The sequence below is a fragment of the Narcine bancroftii genome, chromosome 1 (genome assembly GCF_036971445.1).
Source record: "Narcine bancroftii isolate sNarBan1 chromosome 1, sNarBan1.hap1, whole genome shotgun sequence".
Taxonomy (NCBI): Eukaryota; Metazoa; Chordata; class Chondrichthyes; order Torpediniformes; family Narcinidae; genus Narcine; species Narcine bancroftii.
In genome coordinates, this window is record NC_091469.1 from 415,863,405 (window position 1) to 415,879,829 (window position 16,425).

At 40.0% G+C, this 16,425-nt stretch overlaps 1 protein-coding gene across 8 annotated transcripts in view; it reads right to left on the reverse strand.

Annotated features, from left to right (window-relative positions):
- Positions 1-16,425, reverse strand: part of LOC138751570 (sodium bicarbonate cotransporter 3-like) — a 277,417-nt gene that overhangs the window by 121,598 nt on the left and 139,394 nt on the right. For 5 of the 8 annotated variants that reach the window (XM_069914014.1, XM_069914011.1, XM_069914013.1 and 2 more), the window contains 3 exons: positions 14,586-14,735; positions 12,381-12,725; positions 1,225-1,337 (listed from right to left, as the gene is read on the reverse strand). In XM_069914014.1, the coding sequence (XP_069770115.1) occupies positions 1,225-1,337; positions 12,381-12,725; positions 14,586-14,735 (608 nt within the window). Of the gene's footprint in view, positions 1-1,224; positions 1,338-12,380; positions 12,726-14,546; positions 14,736-16,425 lie in introns of all 8 variants that reach the window. The other 3 variants (XM_069914018.1, XM_069914017.1, XM_069914015.1) reach the window with 3 other exon arrangements.

Consider the following 16,425-nt stretch of genomic DNA (forward strand, 5'->3'; position numbering starts at 1 on the left):
ATTCTGCCAACATGCAAATAGCTGTTGATCAGAAGGAGAATTCCTTTATGGTGAATGCCACGTAACCAGGAAGCACAACTCTACCTTCCTCGGGTAGACAGCATTGCTGGGCATTTTCAGCATCCAATGCTGCTTGGAGATTAGATCCTAAGGGCAAGAGTGTTCCTCCATTTCCCTGATTTCTGAAATTAGTAAACTCTCCTACTACAGCTGAACACATTTACAATGAAAGTCAATGTTCAGTGAAGGAAGTGGAGCCTAGAGCAGCAAACAAGTGTAAGAGAAACTCAGCAGGCCATAGAGCATTTATAGAAAGAAAAAAGGTTGTCGCCGTTTCAGGTCTGAAGACCTTCTCAGACCCAAAATGTCTCCAGCACTTCTGTTCAATTAAGGAATTCTTGCTCAGACCAAGAAACAACTGGAGAATGCCACTGAAGTTTCCAGCATCAGTCTGGCAGCACTCTGCAATGCATACTAAGTAGGTGCATTCACTGTTATGTGCTACAAGTCATGTGCAGCAACAAGACCAGAAGCCTGAAGGCCAATCATTGCCACAAATAGAGTACACTAACAGGTACAGGAATGTTTGCAAGTCCACTCCTATGATAACACATCAATGGGAACCAGCTCCAATTATACAAATAGCCTGCTACAACACCTGGTGAGTGAAACTTCACTTTAAAAACTCAAATCTAATTCCTCTAAAGCTGTAGTACGATGAATTTTAGCCATCTCTTTATCCTTCGTTCAGTGGACCCAATATGATATTAGCACTAAAAGTGTTCCAGCACACCATAAGTCAGTGAAACCCAATTTATAAGCAGTTGTCAGAAGTCCTAACAGTTGCAATCGGATATCTGTCTCCCACTGTAATTTGACATTCTCCTAGAATTTGTAATGATAATGTAGCAACTGAAAAGTCTAAGAATCATATTTTCAATCATCAGTAGTTGGCCTAAGATACCACAGTCAATTCTACTTGATCAAATTATTCACAATTGAGTTCACAACTCTATTAACATTTATTGATCTTGCACAACCATGTATATCGAATGATCCAAGATACTGTGTTACTAGTTATCACAAGAAACAGAAATAATCATTAATTTAGAAATAGATCAAATTTGGGGGTATGGGAAATATCAGTTTAAATTCAACTCTAAATCATGGAAAATAATTCAGTATTTCCTACTACTTTTTTACATTTCTTAACCACATAATTACCTTGCTGAAGTCCACTGTGCTGTTTTCTCTGCTTGCGCTATTACAAGTTGTTTTGTTTTCAATGCTCTTAATCTCCAAGATACCTGGTGCAGACTGAGGAGATGCTAGCATTCCTATTTAAGATGCATGGAAAAATGCATTTTAGCAAGTTGTTTATAAAACGCAGCATGTAACTCTCATTAACCACACCATTCAATTGTTAGATATGGTGGCACACAGTGTTACAGCAATCTGTAGGATTTAATTACATGTTAACCAGTGTGATTAAGCAATGTTCCAGTAGATTATATTAAATATGTAAAGCTTTGTGCTAGCTGCGTGGATTGTATTTTCTTAAAGCATTACACTAATTCAAGAACTATTTTCCATTATGTGTCATTTTTATTCAAAAATTGCACAGTAAGCTGAGATATGAGGCCCTACAAGGAGAACAAATCAAGAGTAAAGCTCACTAATTGCTTAGATGTCCATCTCTGGGTGAAAGTACAATTCAAAAAAAGGGAATGAGGTCAGTTAGGTAATACTGTACGACAATTAAATGTTTAACAATATTTTTCAAGCTACTTATTAATTCAATGCTATTTTAATGAAATCAGATGACCTTTAAAAGACTCAAAATGCATCTTTAACAGATATTTTATTCAAGACTTCAGTGGTGTAAAATTTATCTTCTATTTATAATTGAAGTATTTTAATGTACAGATTACGTGGTCACTGGTCATCTAATCAAATTCATCTCTGACCTCAATAAAAACTACATGACTAAACATAGCAAACCTGCTGACAGGAATTTGAAGAAAGCATTGGAAAGATTCTCCATGTCAAGGCCTCGACATTGCAAAGACAGATGGTGTAATGGAGATCCCAAATTTTAGCACCAAACACAAAATGAGAAAAATTGAGTCAATCAAATCAATTCCCTGATTTAGGCTTAAATATCATTGACTTAATTCTTCTCTAATTTTTCTCAAACCATAAATGAATTAAATCCTGTAAATGCTTCTGAACAGCTCTAACTGTTAAAAGAGTTTGAACAATAATCTATAAATGATTTAAAAAGATGGAAATATCCAAAAGCATTTTAACGACTACTTTAATATTGCATTTTCACAATGACCATTTGGGGAATTCTATCAAATATTTCTAACCATCTTGAAACAGGATATTCCATGGAATAGCTATCTCTTGGTTTAACACAGCAAAAATGACTAACTCTAAGACCAATAATATAAGGTAAATGAATGCAGTATTATTCAGATGCAATAAAAAGATTATTGAAATTGACCAATTTTTTAAAACACTAAACTGAAAATTAGACACTGATAATGTGTAAAATGTTGGACCTATCTTATAAGGCATAATAACGTGTAAGGAATAAAGTATAAAACCATAACAATCAGAGCAAGAGGAAAATACAGAACCCAAGAAGGCTCCACCATTCTATAAGATCAGGGCTGATCATCCCTCAACAGTCTCTTGATCAAAAACTTATTTAATTGCCTTGAACTTATGCCATTATTCAGCCTCCATAAAATTTCTAAAGAAGAATAATTTGAATATTTGCAACTCGGAAGAAACTAGTTGTGATCTTCCTTGCATTATCCTTCAGAATAATACACTTTTCAATATGATTACTTTTCATCTTTCTAAACTCATTTAGTATAAACCCACTGCACTGAAAAATTCCTCATGAGGCATCCCTTCCATATCAGGAGTTAACAATTGCCAATATCTAAGGTAGGATCTTTATAATGTCCTGTAGAGTCATAACCACATGTCCCTTCATTTTTACTCCAGTCACCCTTTCAATAAAGCTCAAAATTAAATTTGCCTTCCTTAATACATGCAGTATCTGCAAACTAACTTTGTACTTCATATACAAGGACACTCAGGTCCCTCTGAACAACATTCTGTAGTACTTTTTATTTTCCAATATTTTGCCTTTTTATTCTTAACACACAAGAGAAGAATGTCATTTTTCCATACATTGTTGTCCCTATGTCAAACTTTTGGCCACTCACTTATCCAATCCATATCCTTTTGAATTTTGTTCTCATAATTTATTTCCCAATCCATCTTTGCTTTTGCCAGCAAACATAGTGACACCAAGTCCATTCATCCAAGTTATGAATACAAACTGTTAATAGATGAAAACCTAACATTAATCCCTGCAAGACCCTATCAATTACAACTTTGACACTTTTAAAATGGTCCATTTATCCACTCTCGATGTTCTCAGTTAGTCAGCTAAAGTTCTATCCCAGCTAATATATTTGTCCAATCAAATGAACTCTTATCATCTGCCATAACTTTTTATGCAGCATCTTCTTGAATGCCTTTTGACATTCCCACTACACAACATCTGCTGATGGAGGCACAAGAGCCTGCAGATTGCAGAATCTGGAGTAAGAAATTAATTGCTAGAAGAACTTAGCAAGTGATTCTCCTTTTATCCAAGCTGCTAGCTCAAGACCACTTAATAAATTTGTCAAATATTTATTTCCTTTCATGAAAACATATTGAAAGGAACAGTTTTGTGTAAAAGACATCTTGTGGCCTTCACCTTCGTTCCCTCTGCTACAACAGAGACCTCCCAGTAGCCAACTATTTCAATTCTGAGTCTCACTCCCATACTCACATGTATGTCCATGGCCTTAAGTACTATCCCACCATGACCACCCACAGATTGGAGGAACAGCACCTTATTTTTCATCTAGTCACTCTCCAGTCAGGTTGCATTAACATTGACTCCTCTGCTTTCTGCTAACCTGCTTGCCCTTTTTTTCCCCTCTACCTTTCCAGTTTTTCCAATCCTCCACTCTCCCTTCCTCCTCCCCCTGATCACTGCTGTACCCTTTCTCCCTCTCCATCTATCATCTCCTGCCTTTGCCTCCCCCCTTCCCCACCCCCCCATCCTTTTGTTTGGATGCCTGCTGACATTCTTCCATACCTTGGTACTGGTTATGTAGTTTTATCTTTGCTACATAACGGACACTGTTTGACCAGCTGAGTTTCTTCAGCAGTTTGTGTTTTTACTTATGTAAAAGCACCCACATTTCATTATGTTTCATAGCTCCCACCGTCTTACAATTAAAGCATCACAATTTTATTTTTCTGGAGGTAAAAGTAATCAACCCTGCCATTTGTAATGATTCTGTTCCGTTTCAACTTTATGTACTATAACACTATCTAATAAAACATAAACCATCCTGTACTCCTCACGTTGGATACAAGACTCATTTACTTTTAATTTACATGCCAACTAATAAAAATCCAAATAAAACAATCCCATATTTTTAATTCTACCCACATTAATCAACTTCCCAACTTCTACCATTCACCTACAACCATGAGGAGTTATTTACAATGACCAATCAATTTTCCAAGCCAGTGAGAAGAAACCCACACACCTGGAAGGGGTGAATGTGATGATATGCTGCGGAACGTCAGCTGGCCACCATGGTCGCGAGGAGAACAAATAAACTCCACACAGTCAGTAATAGTGGTGGTGAGGGACTGTTGGTTCTGCTATCAAGGAAGAAACTAAGGGCTTTGAAGCTATCGGTTTGGAGGATGGAGGTGCATAGCAATTGGATGACCATGATGAAGATGAGGTGGTTGAGTTAGAACCACAGAATATCACAGCACAGAAAACAGACAGTTCTGCCTTTCTAGTCTGTGCCGAACTATTATTTTGCTTAGTCCCACTGACCTGCACCCGTCCATAGTCCTTCACACCACTCCCACCCAATTATATGCCCATTTTTTTCTGAAATGTTAAAATTGAGCTTGTATTCACTATTTCAGCTAGCAGTTCCTTCCACACCCCCACTACTCTCTGTGTGATGAAGTTCCACCTAAACGTTTCCCCTAACACCTTTAACCATGTCCTCTGGTTTGTATCTCTCCTAACCTCAGTGGAAAATGCCTACCTGCATTTACTCTATCTATACCCCTCACAATTTTTAATACCTCTATCAAATTAAACATAGAACACTACAGGCCATTCGGACCTCGAGATTGTGCCCAACCATATATTCCTTAAAAAAGAGTACTAAACCCAACATATCCTGCAACCTTTTCTTTCATCCATGTGCCTGTCAGAGTCTCTTCAATGCACCTAATGTTTCAGCCTCCACCACCATCCCTGGCAAGGAATTCCAGACACCCACAACTCTCTGCGTAAAAAAATTACACCTGATGTCTCCCCTAAACTTCCATCCCTTCACTGTGTACATATGTCCCCTGGTACTTGCTATTCCTGCCCTGGGAAACAGGTTCTGGCTGTCCACCCTATCTATGCCACTCATAATCTTGTAGACCTCTATCAAGTCTCCTCTCATCCTTCTACGCTCCAAAGAGAAAAGTCCCAGTTCTACTAATCTTGCATCATAATACTTGTTTAACTATCCTGGCAACATCCCAGTAAACTTCCTCTGCACCCTCTCCATAGCTTCCACGTTCTTCCTATAATGAGGTGACCAGAACTGAACATAAAACTTTAAATGTGGTTTCACCAAAGATTTGTAGAGTTGCAGCATGACTTCTCTTCTGAATTCAATCATCTTATTAATGAAGACCAACATCTCATAGGTCTTCTTAACTATCCTAACAACCTGTACAGCGACCTTGAGGGGTGAATTGATTTAAACCCCAAGGTCCCTCTGTTCATCCACACTCTTAAGTAAATGACCACTAACCCTGTACTCAGCCTTCTGGTTTGTCCTTCCAAAATGCATCACTTCACACTTATCCATATTGAACTCCATCTGCCACATTTTTGCTCAACTCTGCATCCTGTCCATATCCTCTTGTAACCTTCGATAACCTTCAGCTCCATCCATAACTCCTCTAACCTCCATGTTATCCATAAATTTCCACCTCTTCATCAAGGTCATTTATAAAAATCACAGAGAAGGGGTCTCAGAGCAGGTCCTTGCTGCACTCCACGAGTCACCAACCTACAGGCAGAATACTTTCCTTCCACTACTATTCTCTGCTTTCTTCCTGCGTCAATTCTTTATCTACACAGCCATGCCTCATGACTTTCTGGATGAGTTTCTCATGGGGGACTTTGCAAATGCCTTGCTAAAATCCATGTAGACCACATCTACTGCCCTACCCTCATCAATTTCTTTTGTTACTGCCTCAAAAAACCCAATTATGCTCTTGAGGCATGACCTTCCCTTCACAAAGCCATGCTGACTATCCTTAAGAAGACTGTATTTCTCCAAATGCTCATAGATCCTATCCTTAAGAATCATCTCCAATAGTTTGCACAGCACTGACATAAGACTTGCTGGTCTATAATATCTAGGATTCTCCGTATTACCTTTTTTAAACAAGGCGAATAAATATGCCATTTACCAATCCTCTGGCACCTCCCCTGAGGCCAAAGAGGATTCAAAGGTCATAGCTACTTCCCCAGCTATCTCTTCTCTCACTTCCCATAGTAACCTGAGGTTTATCGCTTCCGACCCTGCGACATCAATTTTGCTGTTTTAAGAAGATCCAACACTTCCTGTTCCTTAACCTCCACACTGCTCAGCACACAGGCCTGTTTTCTTTTGACTTCACCCTAATTAAGGTCCTTTTCTCTTGTGAATACTGAAGCAAAGTATTCATTCCCCCAAATCCTCCATCTCCGGGCACATGTTGCTTCCTTTATCCTTTAGCAACCCTACCTTAATTTTCATCATCCTTCTGTTCTTCACATGCGCATAGAAGCCTTGGGGTTCTCCTTAATCCTACATGCTCAAGCTCTCTGATGTCCTTTCTTAGGCTCCTTCCTGGCTACCATATATTTCTCATGAGCCCTTCCTGTTTCCTCCCTCTACATATCTAACATATGCTTCCTTCTTCCTCTTGACTAGTTCCTTCACCTGTTTCATCTGCCACAGTCCCCATTTCCTACTATCCTTTCCTTGTCCCAGTGGGACAAACCTATCTTGAATCCAGCACAAGTGGTCCCTAAACTTCCTCCACATTACTTCTGTGCTTTCACCCTTTAACATCTGTTTCCAATTTACTCTCACTAGTTCCTGCCTTATCATTTCATAATTAGCCTTTCCCCAATTGAACACTTTCCCATTTTGTCTGTTTTTATCCTTCTCCCTAATTATGTTGAAGCTCAGGGAGTTGACGTCACTCTCACTAAATTGCTCCCCCACTGAGAGGTCCTCCACTTGACCAGGTTCATTACCCAGAACTAGATCCAGTATGGCCTCTCCTCTCATTGGCTAGTCTACATACTGTAATGCTACTCCCCACCCTTTTCTACCTCCCATCCTATTCCTTTTAAAACACCTAAACCCCAGTACCTGCATCAGTCAATCTTGCCTTTCCTTCAGCCAAGTGCTGATTAGGTCTGCACTAACTCCCTTTATTACGAGAAGTGGCTCTCGCAACTTGTGGCACAAGGCCTCGGAAGAGGAAAGCAGAAAAAGAGAACCCGCCTCCCCTAGACAGAATATCAAAATTTAATTTCAGTCAGTCAATCAAGCATGGTAAGCTTCTTCAAGGTCTCAGTTAACTTGGTCATCATCAATTTCAACTTGAACCTCAGTTGGCTTTTGTCTTCCTGTTGGAATCTCTCCCTTCAATTTCTATTGATCTCTTTTCATTTGTTGAGATGGATAACATTGTCTTCCATTCTGTTTATTATTGGGCAATGAATTGGCAAATTCAGCTAACTTTCAATAAAGGCCACAACATTGTACTTCGATGTACTGATCCATGATCCAAGTTCATCCCCTTTATTCCTAGTACTCCAAGCATTAAAATAGACACATTTCAACCACTCTAACTAGCTACATTCATGTTTTGTCCCTTGCCCTTCCTTTCTCACCAATTCAGAACACATAGCATCATGCTCACATTCTGGTTTCCACCCCCCCGACAAACTAGTTTAAACACTTCCCAACAGCTCTAGCAAACCTGCCCACCAGGATATGGGCCCCTTTCCAGTTCAGAAGCAGCCCATCCTTTTTAGTACAGGTCAGACCTTCCCCAGGAGAGATCCCAATGATCCAGAAATCTGAACCCCTGCCCCCTGCACCAACTCTTCAGCCACACATTCATCTGCCACAACTTCCTGTTCCTACCCTCTCTGTCATATATCATAGGTAGCATTCCTCAGATAACCACCCTTTAGGTCCTGCTTTTTAACTTCTTTCCTAACTCCCTATATTCCCTCTTCAGGATCTCATCCTTACTTCTATCTGTGTCATTGATCCCCACGTGGACCATGACATCTGGCTGCTCACCCTCCCCCTCCGGAATGCTATGAACACGGTAAGAGACATCCCTGACCCTGGCACCTGAGAGGCAACATACCATTCAGGAGCCTCAACTCATTCACTAAACTCCTATCTGCTCTCCTAACAAATGAGCCCCCAATTACCATAGCTCTCATCTTCCCCCCCTTCCCTTCTGAGCCAAGGGGCCAGCCTCTGCACCAGAGACGTGACCACTATAAATGGTCCCTGGTAGATTGTTCCCCACAACAGTATCCAAAACAGTATACTTATTGTTGAGGGGAACAGCCACAGGGGTACTCTGCACTGTCTGCCTTTTCCCCTTCCCTCTCCTAACAGTAACCCAATTACCTATCTCCTGACCTTTAGGGTGAATGCCATCATGAAGCTCTTCTCTATCACTGCCTCTGCCTCCCGAATGATCATCCAGCTCCTAATTAAATTCAAGGATCTTAGCTTAGTGCAATCAAATTGGTCCTCAAATTGCCGAAGCCTCGTGTGCCAAAGCCTCTAAGTCCCACTCCTACACTGAGCAACTCTCCTCTGGCCGCTCCTCTTGAGCTACTCCTCTTTTTATTTGTCATTCTTTGGCTTGGCTTCGCGGACGAAGATTTATGGAGGGGGTAAAAAGTCCACGTCAGCTGCAGGCTCGTTTGTGGCTGACAAGTCCGATGCGGGACAGGCAGACACGATTGCAGCGGTTGCAAGGGAAAATTGGTTGGTTGGGGTTGGGTGTTGGGTTTTTCCTCCTTTGCCTTTTGTCAGTGAGGTGGGCTCTGCGGTCTTCTTCAAAGGAGGTTGCTGCCCGCCAAACTGTGAGGCGCCAAGATGCACGGTTTGAGGCGTTATCAGCCCACTGGCGGTGGTCAACGTGGCAGGCACCAAGAGATTTCTTTAGGCAGTCCTTGTACCTTTTCTTTGGTGCACCTCTGTCACGGTGGCCAGTGGAGAGCTCGCCATATAACACGATCTTGGGAAGGCGATGGTCCTCCATTCTGGAGACATGACCCATCCAGCGCAGCTGGATCTTCAGCAGCGTGGACTCGATGCTGTCGACCTCTGCCATCTCGAGTACTTCGACGTTAGGGGTGTAAGCGCTCCAATGGATGTTGAGGATGGAGCGGAGACAACGCTGGTTGAAGCGTTCTAGGAGCCGTAGGTGGTGCCAGTAGAGGACCCATGATTTGGAGCCGAACAGGAGTGTGGGTATGACAACGGCTCTGTATACGCTTATCTTTGTGAGGTTTTTCAGTTGGTTGTTTTTCCAGACTCTTTTGTGTAGTCTTCCAAAGGCGCTATTTGCCTTGGCGAGTCTGTTGTCTATCTCATTGTCGATCCTTGCATCTGATGAAATGGTGCAGCCGAGATAGGTAAACTGGTTGACCGTTTTGAGTTTTGTGTGCCCGATGGAGATGTGGGGGGGCTGGTAGACATGGTGGGGAGATTACTCCTCCACCAATCACCATCTGTTTAACCCTTTACTTGCTTTTAAAAGGCACTCGCTTCTAACTGGCTCCCGTCAATACCAGCTCTCTGGAGTCCCACGCTCCTCGTAATGGTCCAAGATGTCTGTGTCCCGAGTCCCACTCCCCTCATTCTTCTATAATCCATGAATAAACCTGTTTAACCTTTCTCTGTAACTCATTTCCTAAAGTCCAGGCAACATCCGAGTAAATCTTCTTTGCACTCTTTCAATCTTATTAATATTTTTCCTGTAGTTAGGTGACCAAACTGTACACGATACTCCAAATTTGGCTTCAACAATGTCTTATACAGCTTTACCATAACATCCCAACTCCTAAATTCAATACTTCGATTTATAAAGGCCAATATGCCAAAACCTCTATCTACTTGTGATGCCACTTTCAGGGAATTATGTATCTATATTCCCTGATCCCTCTGTTCTACAACATTCCTCAGTGCCCTACCATTTACTGTGTACCTATGTATCCTTTCTTGGTTTGTCCTTCCAAAATGCAACACCTCACACGTGTCTGCATTAAATTTCATCTGCCATTTTTCATCCCATTTTTACAGGTGGTCCAGATTCCTCTGCAAGCTTTGAAAGCCTTCCTCACTGTCTAATCTTAGTATCATCTGCAAACTTGCTGATCGAATTTACCATATTATCATCCAGATCAGATATAGATGACAACCAACAATGGACCCAGCACTGATCCCTGAGACATACCACTAGTCACAGGCCTCCAGTCTGAGAAGCAATCATCCACTATCACTCTCTGGCTTCTCCAGTATAGTCAATGTTGAATCCAATTTCATACCTTATCATGAATACCAAACAAATAATCCTTCCTGACTAACCTCGCATATTGGACCTTGTCAAAGGCCTTACTAAAGTCTATGTTGGCAATAACCACAGTGCTTCTTTCATCAACTTACCTAGTAACCACCTCGATAATGCTAAAAGATTAGTTAAACACAATCTACCATGCACAAAGCCATATTACCTATCCCTAATCAGTTCCTGGCTACCCAAATACTTGTATATCCCAACTCTTAGGACACCTTTCAATAATTTACCTCCTGCTGAAGTCAGGCTCACTGGCCTACAATTTCCTGGGTTACTTTTGGAGCCTTTTTTAAACAATGGAACAACATGAGCTACCCCCAATCCTCTGGCACCTCACCTGTGGCTAAGGACATTTTTAATATTTGGCCACTGCAATTTCTACATTAGCCTCCCTCCAGGTCCAAATGAATATCTTGTAAGTCCCTGGATATTTATCCACCCTTATTTGCTTTAACTTCAGGGTACTGGAAATTGTTGAAATGATGGAGGGCATGTGAAGTATCACGGATGTTCACCACCACCATCCTCAGGCAGCACCGAAAAAAGAGAGATGGCAGGGGGAGGAGTACAGATCAAGACCACCTATGAAGATTGTTTTGTTGAGTGCCTCAGCTCCGTCTGCAGAAATAGCATGGATCTCCCAGAGGCCACCCATTTCAATTCCCCACCTCATTCCCTTGCTAACAGGTCTGTCTAAGGTCTCATGCATTGTTAGACTGAGAATAATTGTATATTGCAGGAACAATACCTCATATGTTGGGCACGTCCAACTAGACAGCTGTGGAAGCCAAGTCATCAGGTGTACTTAAGGCAGAGACTGAAAGGTTCTTGATTACCCAGGGCATCAAAGGTTATGGGAAAAAGACCAGGGTGTGGGGCTGTGGGAAAATGGATCAGCTCATGATTAAATGTCAGAGCAGACTTGATGGGCTGAATAGCCTATTTCTGCTCCTTGGTCTTATGATCTTATTACTAATATTGAATAGTTTCTGCTGCATCTGAAATCATGGTGAATCTTTTGCTATGCAATTCAAATTGTAACAATTACAGTAAATCCTTCTACTAAATTATATTTTAACTTTGCCAAAATGATTGCCTGTAGAGTTTGAAAATATAACATAATGCAGCCAGAGAAAACGTTGAAAATTCCCATAAGAATCATAATTTTTTAGCTGTAACGTCACTTGCATTGCCACACAAACAAGTAGAATTACATAATGGAAAGGCCTATATCTCAGCTTTAAAAAAAGTATGTACAATTTCCTTTAAATACAAAGTTGGATGAAATTATTCAACCTGAAATCTCAAGTAATTAATGGCACATAATGAACGTGATTTAGTTGCAGCATAGAAAAATGATTCAGTTGCTGTGTGCAAGCTGCATGAAAGTGAAACTTATTTTTCGCTTATATATGAAATGAGTACCATGCAATAAGCTTTTGATTTAATTTTGTCCTTCGTGAAATACCAGTTAATGAGAATTTTTAAAATCCTTCAAAACTAATACCACGACATGCTGTGTACCATAATCAAACAACACGACCAGTGCTCCGCATGCTCAAAGTTATAGAACCATTTCTCATATTTGCCTGTTTTATGTTCATCACATTCTTCACTTGTTTTCACCTCTCCTTCCTGTACCTTAAATTCTTCTTCAGGGGGATGAACTACCACATCAGGAATATTCCCTCCGGCACAAGACACCAACAATTGGCTTTGACCTTGATAACGATGCTCAAGTTTTGAACAGCAAGGTGGTGTATTTTGAGGGGTGGGAATGGGAGTTGTACATTTTGAACCTGCTACGGATCCGCCCTTGGAACCAGGCACAAAGGAGCCAAATGGAACGGAAAAAAGGGAAGCTCCTCTTAATGAGAGACTTGAGGCAGACAGACCAGCACGGAGAGAAAGGCGGGAGGCAGAAAGGCCATCCCCTATCATCAAAATAAAAAGATATAAAACAACACCATAAATAAAATTTAAAGAATGACATACATGCACACAAGTACAAATTTTATTCAAGTTAGATAAAGATCTGCTGAGAATTGATGAATAATCCCTTGAAACTGTGAAATGCACAAGTTAGTAAAGTATAGCACAACATGCTGCATTTCCAAGATAAACTATTAGATAAATCTGATTTATCTTCTAGAAAGTGAGTTTACTGGAAGTTGGATAAATTATCTTATTAATTTTGTTAATTAGATTGCAATTTAATTTTTTGTATTGGACAATGTAGAAAATGTAATGGTATAGAGGAGGAATTGAACATAAAGTATCACTTTATGCGGATGATTTATTGCTTTTTATTTCAAATCCTAAAATTTCTAAACTAAGCATATAAATTTTTTTTGATAAATTCAGTCAGTTCTCAGGTTATAAGTTAAATTTACACAAGAGTGAACACTTACCCTGAAAAGGTGCTTTTGAAGGCTATTCCAATTTTCCATTTAAAGTAGTGAAAGAACATTTTCAATATTTAGGAATTACAAATACAATAAATTTTAACAACTTACTGAAAGTGAATTTTTGGGTATTGTTTGATAGGATTAAACAATCATTATTGAGTTGGTCTTCTTTATCTATTAATTCAATTAAAATTAATATTTTTCCTAAATCTTGTATCTTTTTCAAGTGTTACCAATTTTTATCCCCAAATCTTTTTTCAGCTTGCTAGATTCGACTATTTCGGCGTATATTTGGCAAGGGGAAAAAAAAGCCATGTGTAAACAAAGCCTATCTTCAAAAGACAACATTAATTGGAGGATTATTACTTCCAGATTTTAGATTACACTATTGGGCGATTAATATACGTAATTTACTTTAATTAGTACATTTAGATAAATAAGTTAATTGACCTTCTTGGGTAAAAATTGAATTGCAGTTATTTAAAAAATTTTTTGTTTCTCTATCATTTATGTTTTATAAATTAAATTTAGCATTTGTATTTCAGCTGTTTTTATGTATACCTGAGATTTGGTATATAATTATTATACAACAGTCCAGAATGATTAGCAACATAATAATTGCCCAAGTTGCCCATTTGCTGCAGTTCCAATCATAGGTGTTTCTTCTGAACACTGTCTTAATTTTTGAATCTCTAATATACACCTTGCTTAAAAATGCTTCCCTTTTTGACTTTATCTGTTCATTTTCCCCTTTTACTAAGGCACATCTTCTTTGAAAAGCAGTTACTATTTGACTTATTAGGCTATGTTAGTCATGACAACGTTTGCCATAAGAAATCCAGTCTCTGGCCATTCAGAATTTTATGACAACTTATTTCAGTTATGAATTGATGTAATGGACAACTTTTACAATGTAGCCACAGACTTGCTGTATTTTGTAGCAACTCCAAACAAAAATTGATAGCCATGTGCTAGAAGTAAATCATTAGACTCCCAACATCTGAAAGCATATCTTCAAAATTAGAAATGCAATTTGTTTATTTTGGATCAGTTGATTAAAAAAAAGTGGTTCATTATTAAACATATATTCAAATGCACCGTTAGCACAGCCACTTCAGGGGAATGGAAGTAAATATTTTTTTAAAATCCTCTGCTGCAAATTCACTATTACAAAGTGAATTATTTATTTGCATGCCAGTTTTTAAAATATAAAAATATAGGGAGCATGCTGTCACACATAGCAAACCAAGCATTAACCATTCTGCATAAAGTTGTGAATACCATTGTTTTTCTGGTACAGTTATTTTGGAGTGTTATAAATAAATTGGACACTACAAAACATCTCACCATTTCGTTCAAGCAAGTGAGGATCAGAATGTTTCTTGCCTATATCTGCAAAGGAGCGAACAATGGGGATGCGATTGCTCAGTTTCTTCTCACTCTGATGATGGTGTTTTCTCAGAAGTGCTTCCCGTACTTTGTCTCTCATGGACTCATCCAGCTTTTCAGATGCAATCATGTTGTCCAGTACCATATCTAGAATATACATACGAGAGTATGCAAGGAAGAAAAAAAATCATGAACAGAAAATATCAGCAAGACAATAGGAAAGAAAACAAGTCCTTGACCATTACATACAGCACAAGATCAGAAATGGGGGTTGATGTCAATATAGTTGATGAGAAAGCAAACTCAAAGGGCAAAACAGAAAATCAACTTTTGAATGCAATTATTGAATGAGATTAAACCAAATGGAGAAGCAAAAACAGTTGATGGAAATATCAAACTAAACAAGATACTGGAAATTTCCCAAGGGTTAGGTAGAATCTGAGGTGAAAATGACATGGTTAACACATTGGATTGATCATCTTGCACCAAAACCAAATTGGAAATCAGGCATAGTTCAAGTTGCTGAGAATGGAGAATGAAGGAGAAAATGCAGATACTAGTTATGAGTGCTATGACAAATTTGTGCAAGCTTGTTAATTGCAGAAGATCTATCTAAGGAAGTCTTACCAGGAGATTAAAGTGAACAGAGGGAAGGAAAAACCTGCCGGAACTGACAGAACACAGAACACTACAGTTGCTGTAATTCCAAAACAAAAAGTAATTATGCAAATACACAGCAAATCAAAGATATCTGGGGAGAGGGAAAAAGTGTTGATGATAGAATTTCATGAAGTTTGACTAGAAATGGCCATGAGGCACTTTCAAATTGCAGCACCCGGATAGCCCTCCTGGGGCCCAGGAGAGATTACTGGATCATGTGAGCACCATGCACCTTTCAAATTGCAGCCTAACCTACCTGTTAAAATTCCAACCTGGTGATTTAAAGGGGTTTCCGCCCCTGTAATGACGTGGTGAGTGATCCATCATGCAGCCACAGGCAGCCCAACAGGAATCCGTTTCTGTTTAAAGTTTTTGTAAACACCCTCCCCAACCCCTGTCAGTTGCCTCCCCGCTTCCGGCCATCAGTCGTCCCGCTGTCCTGGCCATCAGTCCCCCGCCCTCCCCCCCACCCATCCCAGAGACGTACTGCTGCTGCACCAGAGAGATTTCAGCAGCATTGGGGGATTATGGGTAAGGAAGACAGCCATTGCTCCCACATTGAGCTATCGCTGCATATCATATACATACGAGAGTATGCAAGGAAGAAAAAAAATCATGAGCAGAAAATATCAGCAAGACAATAGGAAAGAAAACAAGTCGTTGCTCCAGCAACCCCCCCCCTCCCGCCCACCCCATTCACAAAAGCACCACGACAGCATCCTGTCTTGAGCAAGCCAAGCATTTCCCTGTGACGCACACTCGCAAGCACTGACATCACCAGAGTAACCGGGTCCGCCATTTCCCCTTTCAAATTGTCAGAAGAGGATGCCCAGGTAAGTTTTACTGGGTTCTCTGATCACCTCTTAGGTAGGTCTGAAACCCGTTTGGTTTTTGACCAGGGTGATCTGGTTGGACCCTTTCAAATAGCCTTGGACCTGGGTTGTCAACCGAACTAATTGCCTGGTTAACTCCATTTTACATGGCAATTTCAAAGGCCTTACTAGTACAAACTGGAAAGACCAATTACAAAAATGTGCCGAGTTCAAAAGACAATAACATTCAGAGACCTACAACACAGAAACAGGCCCTTCAACCCATCTTGTCTATGCTGACCAAGTACCTATCTGTAATAATAATTGAAGGAAAATGAGATACTATTCTTGGAGGTCAGATGGGA